The 17620-nt window shown below is 47.9% G+C and overlaps 2 protein-coding genes across 4 annotated transcripts; one reads left to right on the forward strand and one right to left on the reverse strand.

Moving 5' to 3' along the window:
• Positions 1 to 551: 551 nt before the first annotated feature.
• On the reverse strand, positions 552 to 15711 carry tulp4a (TUB like protein 4a). 3 transcript variants are annotated; one of them, XM_052052047.1, is made up of 14 exons: positions 15600 to 15711; positions 13703 to 14428; positions 8791 to 8919; positions 8526 to 8687; positions 8270 to 8450; positions 7787 to 7894; positions 7543 to 7709; positions 6731 to 6955; positions 6419 to 6650; positions 6201 to 6342; positions 5870 to 6041; positions 5694 to 5787; positions 2227 to 5507; positions 552 to 2077 (listed from the first exon to the last, which is right to left on the reverse strand). In XM_052052047.1, exons 2-14 carry the CDS (start codon positions 13952 to 13954, stop codon positions 1961 to 1963), a joined length of 5262 nt encoding a protein of 1753 aa, XP_051908007.1. In that variant the 5' UTR covers positions 13955 to 14428; positions 15600 to 15711; the 3' UTR covers positions 552 to 1960. The 3 variants fall into 3 exon arrangements, with proteins under 3 accessions (XP_051908007.1, XP_051908008.1, XP_051908006.1); XM_052052048.1 differs by having other exon boundaries at positions 5870 to 6014; positions 6419 to 6653; XM_052052046.1 differs by having other exon boundaries at positions 6419 to 6653.
• A 183-nt stretch (positions 15712 to 15894) lies between these two features.
• mrps10 (mitochondrial ribosomal protein S10) lies at positions 15895 to 17503 on the forward strand. Its single transcript, XM_052052050.1, has 7 exons — positions 15895 to 16044; positions 16180 to 16232; positions 16384 to 16447; positions 16530 to 16669; positions 16880 to 16988; positions 17094 to 17183; positions 17260 to 17503. The coding sequence occupies exons 1-7, from the start codon at positions 15973 to 15975 to the stop codon at positions 17344 to 17346; spliced, it is 615 nt and encodes a 204-aa protein (XP_051908010.1). The 5' UTR covers positions 15895 to 15972; the 3' UTR covers positions 17347 to 17503.
• Positions 17504 to 17620: the final 117 nt, after the last annotated feature.

The raw sequence follows: 17620 nt of genomic DNA on the forward strand, positions 1-17620 counted from the left end.
TGAATGTGTGACACATTGATGTGAACATGTCAGAAGCCATGAGAGCGGACTCAACAACACATGCGACAGGTCGATGCGTGAATAAACACGCACACACAGGCACGTACAACTTGACAGAGAACACACGACTTTACCTTACTGCTCGCCCATTCAAAACTCACTAGCTAGACTAGAACAAAAGCATAAAACCAACAAAAAAACACAGCAAACTGTTCCAAAAACTCCACAATGTACATTATTTGTAGATACGATCTCCTTTTGGAAATGACCTTATAAATTAAAAAAAATGTACAAACCAGCAACTTGAGATGCTGAACGTAAAAGCAAAGTATTAAAGTGGACCATCAACCAAAGATTCTTTTCTCAAAACAAAATATTGCACAACTAAACATAAATAGATGGATCTTAAAACATGCGCTTTTTGGGGGGTGGCAGGGGGATTACATGAAAAAAGACAATTTTTCATCTTCCAATGAAAAAATTATTTCAGGCAGTTGTAATTTTACCTTTAAAAATTGCCTAACTTTCTATTTGCAATATTTTAAGATAAAAATGATTGAATGAGAATTAAGTTGGAATATAACAAGAAAAAAATTTGAGATTCCCATAAAAAATAAGTTATGTTGAGAAAAAAAAGTCAGAAATTGTATGAGTCTGAATAGTAAGAGAGACAGTCATTCATGTGGGAAATATTGACATCAAAATTACAACTTCATTCTCCAAGATGACTTCTTTGTTTGAAATTTGAGGTGGCCCAATATGCCATTAAAAAAAAAAAATCTAACATAAGCTTTGTTGTGATGTAAAACGCAAGCGTTGCAACAAACCATATATAGCTATTCAACTCACTGGCTTCATCCTTCATTGGTGTTGACTAAAAAGAAAAATTAATCTGCAAAAAATTTTCCGTTTTTGCATTGAACAGCATTACAGCATCGAAACACAGTGGCAGAGTCCCCCAAGTCTCTTTACACACACGCACACACAAGAAAAAAAAATCAGGTTTCATTTGAGTATGACTGACTGATATGTCTATTGTGAAGAGATTGTGAGAGACATGTAGAAAAATATTCCCTGCACCTCGTTTAAGTGTGATGTTTAAGATTTGAGGGTGGGCGATGGGGGTGAGGGGGGGTCAGGACCCTCACTGAACACGCACTTCACAGAAGTGACAACAGGTGCCATGGCTGATGTCACAGCGACGTCAACGCGAGAGTAATATCACAACTTAAATCTCCCGAATGAAAGCGGTGCATTAACAATATGGGGGATGACACACACACACACACACACCAAAAAAAAATAAACGCAAACAATGGCAACAATTTACAATGTACAGTACGCATAACTTAACCCACGTTTCTCCATCCTTCAATTGTGTATGTAAAAAAAAAAAAAAAAAAGTAAAAAGATCTCGACGCCGGCAGTCACACCGGTTATCACGTGTGAACTAACAAGTCGCTAGAGGAATGACAGAGAGCAAAAAAACAAAAGCTGACCGTCCGCCAGTTTGCGTCACAAACACCCCCGCAAAGGAAAAGCGCTGTCATATTGTGGTGAGTGTTGTACAGCAATGGATTTGAGGTGCCAGTAGTACCTGTGTGTGTGCTCTGGAGAAAATCAACATATCACCAGAGTGTGGTTTTCAAGTATTACTGCTGCTCCTTTAAAAAACAAAACAAATCTTAATCAAACTGACAGTTTCCTCTCTTGGTCGTCTAAAAGTGTCTCGTCGACTTACTAAAACAGCGTTTATTTGCATGATGGTTGCCAAAAGCGCAGCGCTGCATTCGCTGGCCTGGCAACCGCGACTCAAGTGGCAGCATCGTGTATTGCAGCGGTATCAGCTCTCTCCACTGACGTCGTCGTCTCTGTGGACCCAGGGCATGTCACTGTTTAAAAATAAAAAATAAAAAAAATACGGCGACTTCCTGAAAATCCCGTGTGGCGGGGCGCCGTCTCATTTGAGGCGTTGCGTAACGTTTGCCAAAGCCACCGCGAAGGCCTGCACGGCGGAGAAGGGATACTGAAAGTCCAGGATGTAGGCGTTGCCGTCGATGCGGCCGAATTGCATCACCTGCAAAAGAACAAAAACCTCGTGAAAGGATCTCACAATTCCATATCTCCATTTTCTGTACAGCCTGTTCTCAATAAAGATCCTGTGAGTAGTGTGAAGATCAGAAGTTCTAATTCAAAAGTCATTTGACACACAGTGATCTTTCTCACCTGCCTGCCCTCAAGTTCAATCTGAAAGTTCTTGGCAGACTCCTGTGTGACGCGCCCCCCAAAGTCCAGCTGATACACCTGCGTGGCCTCATTCCACAGCGGCTGTTTGTTCGCCATGACGTACACGAAGCCCTGGCTCCCCAGTCCTCGGTCCTCCTTCTCATTGGCCTTGCGACACTTCATCTCTTCCAACTCGCTGGCCGCCCTGAGGTTCCTCTTCGTCTTCCAGCCTTTCTTCCCGCTCTGGCACTGGTTGAGGAGCTCGTCCCCGCTGATGAAAAGCTCCGGCTCGCTATCCGAGCTGTCCTGGAACTCGCTGTTGGCGGTGGCCTTGCTCAGCTTCTTGGCCTTCAGCTGCTCCTTCGGTCCTTTCACTTTCTTCTTGTCTCTCCCTCCCAGCCGTGGACTGGAAATGAGGGCGTTAAAGTCCCCCAAAGCCCTACCCTCCTTTTTGGACTTGCTCCCTTCAGCCAGAGGTGGCACATTGGCCTCCTCCGCCCTCCCGTCTCCCCTCTTGCGGTTCTTCTTGCTGAACTTCTCTGAGCGAGGGGGCACGGGGCTTTCGGCTAAGGACAGCACTTCCTGGAATCCTTCCCCGCTTTCTGCCATGGCTTCTTGTAGCCCTGCGTGGTTCTGCAGTTCTGCGTGCGGTGGCGGTGGGGGTGGCGGTGGAGGAAGCGGGGGCGGTGGTGGTGAAAGAGCATTTTTGTCTACCGCCATATGGGAAGCTTTGGGAGGTAGGGGCACAGCAGGACTGGGATTAGGGGGGAACGAGTTATACGTACCCCACGGTGTGTGGAGGGCGATAGGGGGAACGGGAAGCCCGGTAGCGGGGTACATGGGCGGTACAGGGCAGCAGGCCAGGTTTGTTAGACCCGCGGGGTAACCGGCAGGTAAGACAATGGTTGCGTCCTGCTGTGAGAGAGAAACGGGGGCCAGCACCTCTTTTGGGGAGGAACAGGGTCGAGGTGATGTTAGGATGGGCTGAAGCTGGCCTCCGGGGTAGGCAGTGACCGAGGGGTACTGGAGAGAAATTTGGTACCCGGCGGCAGCTTGAAAAGATGCGCTCGTGGGGGTCGTGGGCGACTTGGGAGACAGCACATAAGGCAGCCTGGACACATCCAAGTGCTGAGCCGGACTGAGGATAAGCGGGGGTGGCTTGTGGGGTCCCGGATAGCTGGCCGGGTTGAGCGTGGCGGTCCGTTCCTGGGGGACCCACACCTCCTCCGTGGCGGCGGGGTCCCACTGATAGGGAGGCGGGCGTTTCACGAGCAAGCCCGACGTCTCATTTCCTCCTAAAGCCAAATGCCTGAGTGACTGATGGAGCGTTTCATCCTCAGTAAATGCCGAATTAACATAATCAACGCGCTCTCTGCCGCTGACTCCTCCTGCCGTGGGTGCCGATCCTTCCAGGGAGTTGAGCAGGCTGTAAGAGGACTGTGAAGCGTGAGGGGTAGCGCTGTTGGAGTGTACGATAACCGTGCTGTGCGGCGCTCCGTTCCCCGGCGGAAAATCTTGCCTGATTATGGTACCGCCTGCTATTCCGTTGGCGCTGCCTGGAGCCGTGACTCCTACGCTGGACCCGCTGCTACACTGACTGCAGGTGTATAAGGCTGTTTGCACCCTCTGCTGGTAGGAAGCCGCCAGTGCACTGTTATTTTTCGCTTTTGGGGGCAGCGGTCTGGGCGGCTCCATCGTCTGGGACACTTTGAGGGTGGCCTCTCGGCTATTCCTCCTGAGAGTGGCGTGGATGAGACCGCTATCCAGTTTCTGTCCTGGATTCCTGCCGGTATTCTGATTGGCCGGGTCTGGATATGGGGGAGGGTCTCCGCTCGGTATGGAATAGCGAGGTGCGGTCAGTCGGTTGAGGGTAGCGGAGCTGTACGGCAGCTGGATCTTCTTACCTTCTGCCGAGGAGGATGAGGAGGTGACCCTGAGGGTGGCAGAGCTTCCAGGCCCCTGCAGGTTGTAGACATTTTGATTACAGACGAGACGGGTTCGAGGACGACAGACCTCCTCCACGTTCCCGCTGCTGTCAAAGGTGGTGATTCGCTCGTAGCCTAGTGGTGTAGGGTACTGGACTTGTTGCTGATTTAGGGGATAAAGTTGGATATCACCCTTCTTTGCACAGAGATCACCAGGAGGTGGCGTTCCAGAGGAGCCCCCGATTGTTCCCGATGAGGCGTTGACGGCCATACTGGGGGTCGGCACGGAAGCGGACGCTGCGGCGGCCGCCGCTGCTACCGCAGCAGCCACCGTTCCGGGATAAGGAGGAGGGGGATTCATTTTACTTAGCTCCAGCGGCGCACTGAACACCACCGTGTCAGCCTCGGCCAGCAAACGCGTCGTCTTTATTTTCAGAAGGGTCTCGTGTTCGCCCGCCGCTCCCTTTTCGACCAGCAGATCGGGCGGCGGGTGGGGGATCTGGATCTGCAGCGCCCCCGTTGGAAGCACGGCCGCACCCGAGGTCTGCGCTGGCGACATGGAGGCAACGGGGATTTGAATTTGAAGCTGCTGCTGTTGCATCTGTAGCATGTGTTGCTGCTGTTGCATCTGAAGCATTTGTTGCTGTTGCTGCTGTTGCAGTATGTGCTGCTGGAGCTGTTGCTGATGATGTTGCTGCTGTTGCTGTTGCTGCATGTGTTGGAGCTGCTGCTGAATTTGCTGCTGCTGCTGTAATTGTTGCTGCTGCAGCATTTGCTGTTGTTGTTGTTGCTGCTGCTGCTGAAGCTGTTGTTGATGGTGCTGTAGTTGCTGATGGTGTTGGAGTTGGTGCAACTGCTGCTGCTGCTGTTGTTGTGAAGGCTGATGAGAGTGAGAGGCTCCCACAGTGAGGCGACTCAAGTCCAGCCCTCCGAAGATGACCTGGCCTGGACTGGAGTATCTGGTGGGGACTGTGTACTGGGCTGCAAGAACGGAGTCTTGGTTTTGGTCGGAACCGGCGGCGGCGGCTCCCGCGGACGTGGCTGTGGGGTTGGTTAGAACATCCAGCTGAACGTTTTGATTGGCTAGCAGGGATTGGACAAGGCCGATACTCTGGGCGGGGGACATGGCCTGGGCAGGACTGTGGATGGGGGCGATGGGGATGTTGACGGTGCAGGGCGGGTTGTCATCCACGCCGCCGGCAGGGCCCGAGACGGGGAGGTCGTCTTCGTCCTCGCTGAAGACGTTGGGACTGAAGACGGGCAGGTTGATGTACTCCATGGAGATCTTGCGCACCTCCGGCAGGTAGATTGTCATCTGCCTGGGCTGCAGGTGGAGGAGGCTGGTTTTGTAGATGACTGAGGGTGAGACGAGGGAAAAATCACAACAAGGTCAATGTAAACAATTGCGTTATTCAAGATACAGTCTAAGCTTATTTTTTATTATTATTATTATTCAAACGTGGCCCTCGAGCTCAAAAGTGTGTCCGCTCCCGGATTCCACGCAACCATTTTGTCACTCACACAAACACGTTGATCGATTACCTGCGCCAAGGTTGGTTGGCAAAAACGCAGCAAGCCCGACAATCTTGAATTTTGTTCCCCAAATATTTGACGTGACCTGAGCAAGGTAGCTTTGCTGGAAGATTTGCATCAAAACACATTAGTCAGAAATGGTCATCCTTTAAAAATGGGTTGTGCAACTCAAAGTTGGCAAGTACCTGAGTGATGTCATCCAAAGGAAATTCTCTCCGTGTTAAACTGGGCGACCCAATGGAGGGTTTGCGTATGGGTAGACGCGGTGACCGGGAAACTTCCTGAGCGGCGCGAGACAGTTTGGGCGATTTCCTGGGATCGATGTTGATTCTGTTGGTAAAGGGACAAACTAAGTCTCTACAAAGAAGGTAGCAAAATGGGAAGCGGAAAAAAAGATGGCGTAAGCATGTAGTGAGGCACAACACAACAATCCATTTGAACCAATTACGCGAAGAGAACCAGTGTTGGGGAATATAAACATTCAATAAGGGGAAATAATGGTGAGGGATTGTTCACCTGGGAAGCTTGGGGGACTTACTGCCCCGGGATATTTTTGGAGACTTCTTGCCCCAGTCATCGCTGAGTTCGATATCACTCGAGTCCGAGCAGTTACAGCTGTCAACCATTGCTGATATCAGGCTATTGCCATATATCTCGTCTGAGAAGAGGGAAGGCATTGAAATAGTTCACAAAAACTTACAGAAAAACTTTTTTTGAAATTGTCATCGCCTTACCCGTTTTTCCATCCATCTTCGGATCCATAATGACAAACTCTGGCCGCAATTTACTTATGCGTCGGCCTTTGAGGATGGGCACCAGACCGCCCAAGTACTCCAAGTACAGAGTGTAGCAGGGACCGCCCACCTCTGGGTTGTCTTCTGTACGCTTCATTGTACAATGCAGGCGCTCATTGCCAGCTGTTGGGTAGCTCACAAAGTCGCGCATGTTGTTGGGGTCTGGAATGGGCTGCTGGGGGACAAGAGGAGTAGAAATCAGGTTTTGTCGTCATTCTGATTATTTGTCAGTGTCCGGAGATTCTGTCTTACCCTGACGGTGGGGTTAAAAGCGGACGTGACGTAGGAGCAGAGGCGCGACGGCATGGTGAGCTTGGCCACGTCCTTCTCCTCCTTCGCAGCCGTGGCGATGACCTGCTGGCAGAGGAGCTGCAGGCTGGCGACGCGGTGCTCCACGCGCACCACGTAGAGCGCCGGGCCGCACGCCAGGAAGAGACGGGAGTCCCGGTGGCCCCAGCACAGGGTGGTGATGGGGCGCTGCCAGGGAAACAGACGAGTTGGACGACATGAACTTTATATTTTTTTTTTGCAGTGTATAACCAATAAATGCTCTGCCTAATGAAAATCAAGTATACCAAGTAGCGCGTTGGTTCCCTTTTTGATCCTAAAATCATTCATCCGTCTATTTTATCTTGCGCTTGTTCACATTAGTCGTTCACAGGAGCTGAAAGCATTTTAAAAATGTTTTAAGGTGCTTGAATTTTACAATGTTGCAAGGTCAGAAAAGACGATGTGTCCACCCTTGGATCACAATTTCCTGTACGTCATTTAAATGGGTCGGAAATGTGGACTGAGACAAGCTCATTACGAAAAAAAACAACCCAAGGCCAAGAGCCTGGGAACAAAATGTGATTCTTTGTATTCAATTTTCTTTTCGTAAGACATAAAACACATGTGGGTTATATTGTCCCGCTTTTGGAGATCATCCCACCGAGCTTTGAATGAGAGGCGATGTACACCTTGGGGACTGGTCACCAGCCAGTTGCAATGCACACATAAAACCTCACAACTGTGAGGTAGAGGTCCTCCATGCTGCCCATGCCCAAAAATGAAAAAAAAATCACCTGCGCTGGTGTTTCCAGTGTGTAAATGTGCTCTCCCCGGATGTTATAGAACTTGGCAACGGCGTTCCTGGCAGGAGGAGGACAAGAGGGGTCGTGGGAGAGAAGCGTCTTCTCCATGCCGGCCACTGACAGAAGGTCCCCTTGCGAGCACCATTGGGCGACCACGTCTGCGGAAAAAGGATGGAAAGAGTGATGAGGTGAAGATGAGGCGACGGGGGGGGGGGGGGGGGGGGGGTCGATTTACCTTTCAGGCCGGTGCGGATAAGGGTAGGCGAGAGGTCATCGTAGTTGTTCATCAGGCTAATGTCTCCCGAGGTGAAGCTGACTGTCAGCAAAGGTTTGTGGCTGTGCGCTGTAATGAGAGAGAAAAGAAACAATGTGCAGTTTCGAAACAATCAAGATAATATTCTGCTGCCGGTACAATATTTTCCAGACTAAACAAATGCCTTTGGTGCAGTCCAAGAATGGCCTTTAAATGAAGCCATTTGTTTAAAAAAAAAAACTGGTAGTACAATAGAAATGCAGTGTATGAGGCAGTACCGCACACAAACACTGATAGAGTGATCAGTGCAATATGAGTATTCGGAGGCGCTTACGGGAGACGGGGAGGGGAGGGAAATGAGAAGCTCACAGATGGCGGCGCATCTGCTTTCCTCCGGCCCGTAAATAAAACAGCTGAACGACGTCACCTCGGCGGACACGGCATGCGATTGTGGAGCCGGCGAACCTTGCAGTGGGGGGTAGTCGTCCGAATCCGTGTCGCTCTCACTGCTGTCCTCCACCAGGAAGCTGGGGTAGTTCCACGACATGCTGACGATGCCGTCCGACTCGTGGAGCAGAATGTGGGCCAGCATGCGCCCGTGGCAGTCCATCACGATCACCTGGCCGTCAGCGGTGCCAAACAAAACCTGCATGGGGAGATGGGAAAACGTTAGAATAGGAAACGAGGGGGGGAATTGCAGGAAGAAAAGAAGTGTGGAGACCTGCTGGTCATCAGGTGTCCAAATACCGCAGGTGATCTGACTCTCCAGGTTGATCTCGGACGACCAGTGTCTCTGCCCGCTGACGGACCCCACCAGCACAAAGCCGTCGCGGTAGGAGATGAGCGCCTGGGTGCCGTCGTGCGACCATGTGAAGTCACTCACCTGCAGTTTACAAAGTCCTCGGTTTAACGATACTCACGACATACGCTAGTGACGTAAAGCTCACTAGCGTAATTCGCATGATTTCGACTTGGCGAACTCGAACCTGAGCTCCGCGGTCGTTGACCAGCTCCACGGACCAGCGGCCCTCGTACTGGATCCAAACAAAGATGCCGCCATCGGTATCGCAGGTGGCCAGTTTCTGGAAGGGCTCGTTCCATCGAACCAGGACCACCTTTTAAGAGACAAGTGTATGTCATCATGAATGAGGCTAGGCGGGCTTTGAGGACACAAAAAGAGTTGGCGAACGCGCAACGCTTCCCATGCTGATTCAGGAGGTTCCGTTGACTCTTTCAAACGGCTCGCGAACGTCCCGCTGCGGTGAGCTGCCAGGGGTTACGTTAGCGTTGAGCTAAGTTTAGCAGTGAACCAAATGCAGCATATAATTAAGTGGGTTAACCTCTTTTTGAAAACTCCTCGGAGGAGCTGTAATTATCAGATGTATTACACACGATTGAGGCTGAACATTTTGTGACGAAAATAGAAGTCGTTTGATGTCAAGTACGCCGATCGAGGGTGTGGGGATGTAAAGCAAACACGAGGTCATAATTTTTCATTGGGGAAAAAAGAAATAGCTCACAGGATTTTAATAAAGGGATATAACGTTGATCGTTGCCGTGGCAACAACAGGCCGCCTCCTTTGGGAGGTGGACCAGCCAGGACAGACCAATGTCACTGTTCAGAGTATACAAATTCGAGTACGCTAAAATGAGCTGACAATGCAGGTTCCTAATATGAATGAAAATAATTATTATTGATTGGTCAATTTATTATGCCTAACAAAACGATGCCAAATTGAGTTCCATCCATGCAGATATTTTCAAATTGAATGAAAACAAATGAAAGAATCCAATTGATGATTTTCTCCCTCGTCCAAAATAAGAGAAAGTACACGGCCACTAGCCGAAATGACGCATTGTGCGCTGAATATAGGAGTCATCATCGCAGAGATGATCAACAAGAGGAACAAGATGCTGATTGCGGGCACAGAGCAGCAAGGAGCATTTTGTGTCACCTGAAAAGAACCCATCGCTACCCCCCAAGCTCTTCCCTCTACTTTTTGCATATGTGCGTGAGTATGCGTGTGTGTCTCACTATCTACTTGTTCTTCCGTAGCGTGACTCAGCCTATTCCCAGGGGAATAATCCTAAGCAGGGAGCAGCGCCGCTCTCACTCAGCGAAGCACGTGGGCCGTACATGCTCCGGGGCACAACATGAGGCACGTTTTAGCCGGGCTTACACTTTCCGAGTGTGAATCCGACAACGGCTAACCTTTTTGATCAGCTAGACGGTGGCCTTGTTGCCCGCCCTGCTCCGACCTCAACACAGAACTACCACGTCACTACCGACAAACACACCCTGATCTATTCGTGGACCAGATAAAAACCTGCAGCATTCCCAGGAAATTTTAAAATGTTTCACAATGCAGTGTTTTAGAATCATATTAATTTTGCATCATTCTGCTGCCACACAAGCGCCGTAAAACGAGCATCAACTGTGCTTCGGTTGAGGTTTGTTCTCCACCTTTTTGCGTTGCACCGGCGTCAACCCCACCACACGGGTATTGTTTAATGAGGATAAAGATTGAGACTGTGTGATGCTGATTAACTCTTAGGAGGGTTCCAGAGGATTACGCACGATCGCTGCAAAGGGATGACACGTCATGAAGATGTACGCATGCACAAAAGTAGAATCACGTCTGAATCGTAATCAACCACCAAGTCAACAAATATTTTCAAACAAACATGCGTGTACAACATAAATGCATCGTTCGTGAGATGATTTGCTATAAAATTGTCTTGAAAAAAATGCAGCAACAATATCAGGCTTCTCTTAAACGGCAAACAAGAGGTAAATCAAAACGGGGGGGGGGGCACCATGAGCGCACATGTCGTGTCCCGCACCACGGTCTGCGTCCGGGTGAGAATAATCTGCGCATGTGAGTGTAAATTTAGCAGGGCGTGGAGATTAGCGCGAGCTGGTCAGGCATCCCGCAGGGGAGACAGCTGAGCACCTCGCCGTGACGCAGCGAGCCAGGAGAGATCAGACGTCACATGGAGACAGACGTGATCAGGAGAAGACACCGCAGGACACTGAAGGGATGGAGGCAATGTTGGGCAGAAAATCCAGTCAACAAATGAGTGGCAATTATCCTTGGCGTCATGATTAGGAAGGTGAGAATTAACAACGTGTAAAATTCGATGCCAAGGTTGTAAGCGTGTCACGTGGCCTGGGAATGTTTTATAAACTCCAACACCGTGGATCCTCCCACGTAGTTTGCTTTTTTTGGGGGGGGCTGTTGTGATTTTCATTTTTAAGCGTACCAGTGACAGCAAAAACGGTAAACGGGGTTAATGTGAGTGCCAGATTTTTTACAGTCCAAAAGATTTTTATTAGGAAGTGTAAATTCAGTTGTGATTGAGTAGTTCCCAAATGTCTGAACTAAAGTGAATCAAACTAAATCCAAAGCAATACTTCCCATAGGAAATCATGTAAATTCATATAATCTGTTGCAGACAGACAAATACAGCACAAATAAAATTATATTTTATGTATAGAGAACAACGATTAATATTTCACCACATTTGATTTGGCCCAATGCTGGAGATTCAACTGGATATTTAGTCTTTCTGAACCAAAATTTTTGAATAAGACAAGCCAGATCTCAGATCCCTGAAATGACTGGCCCGCTGTTTCCCAATTAATAAATATCATTCGCACTTTGGAAAGCTGCCATTGTCTTTCATGTGTGTGTCGCCACTTGTCAAAGCGTTCTGTCTCAGAGCTGGTCGCTACGCTGACCCCAGCAAGTTTAAAAAAAAAAAAAAGAGGCCAAATCAAATCAAGGGACGGGTTTGGCGGTTACGGTGCACTCAGCAGAAGTGAAAGGACATTGGGAAGGTACAGCATCACAGAGGCAAGAGCACACAGGTCCAAAGCAACACTGAATGCTGGCCTGGAGACCTTTGTTTTTGCCAAAAGAAATGAATAGCTTTGGTCGGTGGAGAGAAACTGCACTTTCTTTAAAAAAAAAAAAAAATCAATGTCAAGATTGTTTCACCGCCGTTTTACAACAACCAAGTGCTCGCTTGGATAAGAGGGGATTTATTTGGGTTTTTACAATCAAACCCCATTGTGAGCCGATTGGAAATCTTCATTCATGATGGGAAAGTGAAGACCAGCTGGCTCAGGAGCAAACGGCAGGGAGGGTCTGAGACCGCTGATTACGATGAGATATTAAATCACATGCTTAACTCAATAGAAGAGAACTGCTGTGCTGTTAGGAAAAAAAAAAAGAGGAGAGCGAGGTTGGAGTGATGCACGATGTAAGACAAAGGGCAACGGGTACAGGCTTCATGGTACACTAGAAAGGGCAGAGCACAGGGCACAATCCGACTCATCATTACCTTGTTTTGGAGGTTTGGTGCCAATGTGGGAAAAGCCAATTTGTCTATGCACTACATCATATCCCAATCATGTCGTTGAGCAATGAAAATGTGCCATGATGCAGAATTTATAGTGCGCTTGCATTTAAATCCAAACAAGTGCCCAAAATATGAAAATCTGCAAAAGAAAATTCCACGGAGCAAACCAAGAAGACCTGGACCGGGACCTGACACGGCAGCCGAGCTCATTATGCAACGTGTGCCCTCCGCGGATGGATTAGCGACGGTGATGCCCTTCCTGTTAAACGTGTCGCAGGGGTCAAGTGGTCAGACAGGTAGATAGCATGTGAAGCGCACGAGAGAACTCCTCGGCGGAACGCAACGAAAGGACTTTGTGCGCGCAATCCAATTCCAACTGAAGCAATTTTAACAGAACGAGACAGAAGAGCACTGATGTAATTTCCTGAAGAAAAATCCATGGTCAGTCAGACGAGCTGAAATCCGGTTGCTTGGCCAACTTGGTGCCGAGGAACCATGTTGAGGTCAGTTGAGGAACTTCATGTAGAGCTTTGCCACCATTTTATGGCAACTGGAGCAATTACAAACCATTTGGGTGTGGGTGAATTTCAAATAGGTTGACTGTTCACAGCAGAATTGAGTCCTTAACGCCCACAGGGGGTTCACTCTACTGTCAGCGTCTGAATTGTTTAATATCCTAATTGTTTTGACTAATCGGCGAGTTGAGCGCTGATGAAGCTTTCAACAGCCCACTGACAAAGCCCACGGTGGAAACGCAAACCTATTTTGGGGCGACTAATCCCAACTGAAACAAATTGTGTCGTTTTAATCGACTCGATAGATAAAACGCGTCAGTGCGGTGTCTATTTTTGCTTGAAAGGAGAAGACCATGCCTGCAGACAACTCTGCGTGACGGTCCACAATGGCGTTGTCAAACTACTCTCGCATAACTTCAACGCTCATTTCGAATGAAGAGATGTTTTCATGAGAGAGGGAGGCAAGAAGGCTTGTCAAACGACGTGTTGATCTATTTTGAATCAGATCCCAGAGGGGATTATTCTGCAGCATTCAAAGTAAAAGGCGTACAAAAATATTCCCATCTTATGTTTTTCAAGCGTGGTACAATCGACAAGAGGTCAGGAGGAAGCGGCGGCGGCACAAGTTAGCAGGCGCTCATTAGACTTGACAGAAAGAAAATGTGCGGCTTCCCGTTTCTCCCTCTTGGCCGTCAGTCTGGTTGAAATCTCGGTCCAATTTCAGTGGCGCTCCCTTTTCAACGGCTTCCCCTTCTAATTATCTCTGACCCTGACAGAAGGGGAATCTACACACGGGAGTAAGAAGGGACTAGTCCTAGATCAAAAACCTCCAACTGGGAGCAATGCTGAGTAACACTACACGGCCATGTTGCCTCGAAAGATAATGGTGGTGTTCATAAGAAAAGGCGCACGAAGAGTACTGCCCAGGCAAATGAGTTTATATACCTTAAGTGATTAAATTTGCATCTCGACAAAAAAAAACAAAAAAAAAAAAACAATAATACATGTGCCATCTTACCTCACTGTTGTGCCCTCTGAGGTTGAAGTTGACCCTCTGTGGAGTTGGCCGGTCCCGCCTGCAGTGACTGGATGTAAACGTGACGCCAACGACACCTCGGCCGTTTCCGGTGGCCAGCCAGCCCTCTTCATAGTAGCGCTTCCGGCACACTGGCTTCTCCTTCTCGCTCTTGGGCACGCGGCCTTTCCAGGACAGGCACAGGATGTTGGAGTCGCTGCAGAGGACGGGGCCGTGTTCCACCGAGGCGAACATCCCTGCGTCATATGAGGAAAAGCTACCAGAGGAGGCGTGTGGGGGCCGGGGTGCTCCCTTTAGGAGTCCTGTGCTGAGGTTACAGGTTCAATGATGAGTGTGAGACAGCAATGGTGCATAGTATGTGTGAGTTCCTGGACATCAGTGAAAACCTCTGCGAGGGTCCGGATAATGTCAGAAAAGTTGGAAAATCCGTGTCGGGAAGGCACTTGTCATGACTGAACATCCAGGATGAAACGCATGTAAACCACGAACGAGTCCGCTCAGCATGTCCTGCGGCTCGTGCTCGATCCCGGCGCTGCTTGTGTGTCGCCGCCGCCGCGCTGCGTCGTCCTCATCATCCAATCCCGGCAGCAAGTGTGAGAGGAGGAGGAGGAGTAGGAGGAGCAGGGACTCCTCTCCATCAGCTGTAGCCCCGCAGGAGCACCGCCCCTCCCAGAAATGTCATAACGCCAGCAAACCTTGGGCATCCCACTGTGGCCGGCCAAAGGAAAAACAGACAACATTCACAGCTCCACTTAGCAAAGCTCATCAATAAACACTGACGTTTGCTTTCACATGAAAAGAGTAATATTCTTATTTTTATTCTTATTCAGAACTCTTAACTTAAAGGATGTTTCCGGTAAAAGAAAGTGAGCCCATTGAATTTACATGCACGACATGGCGCATGGTCAGTATGGTACCATCTCTGCCTCAATTTAAACCAGGAAAAAAACGCTAACCAAGAACGCCCTGTACATTAGGAGATGAATAGATTATTGAATAATAGGAATGTTAAAAGCCAAACTCCATCCGAGTACATCTGCAAATAAATATTAATGTACTGGCCTAAATTATCCCCTCATTATCCCCTTTACTACTTATGGCACGTTCTAGTTCCATGGCTATTCTTCGCGGTGCAGGAATTTTTAACGACTTCATAAATAATTGAACACGAATGTAATATCTTGGGTTCTGCTTTAATTAGCACACGCTGATGGAACGAGATAGCCCATTCGCGTCCAAACACACGAGATAAACAAAGTGGGAATAATAGTAGTCTGGTAAAATAAAACAGTCAACATGTGTACTGATGTTACAAAAAAATCTATAACAGCCCGATCATCGTGATAGGGAAATAGTATCACCGTGTGGACTGACAGACATTCGCGTTGAAATGATGCTAGGTTGAGGTAACTCCCTGTGAGCTCTGAGCATCAAAACGTCGCCATCAAACAAAAAATACACATCGACGTTTTTTTCCCGTCTGCTTTTCATGTATTTAAATTGTGCTGGCGCGACAGATGAACGCGTTTTTACACTCTTATTAGAATTGAAAAAAGAAAAAGAGAAAGAGAAAGCGAAAGGCAGAGATAGACAGAGAGAGAGAGAGCGCGAGAAAGAGACGGCGAACCATCCGTTAACTTTGGCTGATCCAGAACCAGTCAAGGCGGCGACCAAGGGCTGTCCATCGCTACTAGAACTGCTCGCTATCCGGCTACTGCTAGCATGACCAGTCGGATGCTCGTATCGCGTTTTGTTAAACCCTGGTCCTGTAGCTGCTTGTACATAATTTACCCATGAGTAGAATGTCATGAATTGTGATTGATATTTTGTGTATCAAATGCAGAGGGGAGGTAGCCCAACAATGATGTGGGAAGCTTACCTCGGGTGTTATCGCTCTTCCCCGCTCGGTGTGTGTGTGAAACGAACCGGAGATCTGCTGGAACTGGCAACAGGGCCTCGACGGAGGAGGTCACGTGATGGTCACATGACGCTATCTTGTCAAGTTCAACCCACGTTTGAATCATCGACGTCAAAGCACGAAAATGAAGCACGTTCAAAATGTCATTCATGTGGTCATACAAATACATTTGGATTGAAAATATGTATGATTTTATTTTATAGCTCTCGGGATTTTTCCCAATCCGCGCACGTAATTTGGTAATTACATATGTTGGTGTTATGTACATTCCAGGTCACACGGGGGCAGTGGTACGATACGTATCATTTCCGGTTTCGAGTCCTGCTCTGGAAATATGGCCGCTTCCATGGCGTTTCGAAGAAAATGTTGTTCTTTGACAAGGATATTCAACGGAATATCACAATCGGTAATGTGTGTGTGCGTGTGTTTATATTTGTTGTTATACATACACGCGTATAATCATGACATTGCATGGACGAAATGTACCGTGCTGGTGTCCTCTTTGCAACCTTGCGTCTGCTAATTATTGCATGTTTTACAGAGAGCACGAGTTTTGGGCCATTGTACAGGACACAAGAAATGGTTTACAATTGGGTATGTAACATGCTTCCCCTGCACACGACTAAATCGTAAAATTTCATTTATTCAATAACCAATCAATAAATTTGGGCTTCTAACTATGCCGGCTATGTAGATTGACATGCAGAACAATTAAATGCATTTTTTTGCATTCAAATCTCTGCAGGTGTCCCCTCTATCTGAGCCCATCCTTCCACATACCCAGGGTGTTTTCGTCAACAGCGTCGTCAGTGAGTTGTTATCACAATCACCCCACCACTAAAACATCAACATCACTTTACCCAGGAAGCCATTCTCACATTTCCCTTTTAGATCACTGTGACAGAAGAACCTGACACGCTTTACCAGAAGGTGACTGTGATGGTAAAAGGCCACGACAGGGCCGTTTTGGACAGTTATGAGTATTTCGCCACCATGGCAGCCAAAGAGCTAGGCATCAACATCGGAAAAGTGTGAGTCTTAGTAATATGTGGCAGACAAATTTTCTGTCTCTTCTGTGGATATTCCACAAAGTTGCAGCAACACGGCATACATCAAATCAATAAAGAAAAATAAAAACACACACATAACAGAAGTCTGGGTGTACTGTTACAGCTATGTGGTGGCAATTGTTCAGGGTCTCTGGTTTACAGTCATTCTGTATACATGCTCCTCTGCTGCAGTTTTGAACCTCCCAAAGACATGGAGAGGTTAACACTCCTCAAGTCGGTCCACATCTTCAAAAAACATAGGGTTCAGTACGAGATGAGGACACACTACAGGTGTATCGAGGTGTGATTTTTGTATTTAAATATCAGATTGAATGGTGGATAACTATATAAGTTAGCATTTAAAAAAAAAAGAGTAGTAGTAGTAACAAAGAATCTGTCTTTGCAGTTGTCTCATTTAACAGGCTCTACAGCTCGGGTATATTTGGAATACATCCAGAGGAACCTTCCAGAAAGTGTAGCTATGCAGGTGACCAAGGTGAGTCGAGCTCTTGCTGTATGCTTGAACCACCGGGGTGTTCATAAGCCTCATCATGTCATTTTTTTGTTATCAGACTGCAATAGAGAAAATTCCAGAACACATCCAAGAGCCCATGTGGAGGGACGAGCCCACGGAGGAAGTGGAGAAGCCAAGTCAATAAAATGTACACTTGCACTGGTCACCAGCCAATCGCAGGGCACATAATGTGTAGTAGAGTCTACACTGTAGACGAACAAACTTTCCGAGGCCAATGGGCTAACCGCTAGCCCATCATGCCAATTGACAATATTATCAATAACTGTCATATTTGTGTCTTATTTTATTTAAAAAATAAATGTATTCAACAAAACGTGATTGGAGATTGTTGTTTGTGGCTGGGTATTCTGACATTATGATTGGATTGGATTTGAAGGGAAGTCCAATTCTAATTCTCA

Source organism: Hippocampus zosterae, chromosome 19 (assembly GCF_025434085.1).
Source record: "Hippocampus zosterae strain Florida chromosome 19, ASM2543408v3, whole genome shotgun sequence".
Taxonomy (NCBI): domain Eukaryota; kingdom Metazoa; phylum Chordata; class Actinopteri; order Syngnathiformes; family Syngnathidae; genus Hippocampus; species Hippocampus zosterae.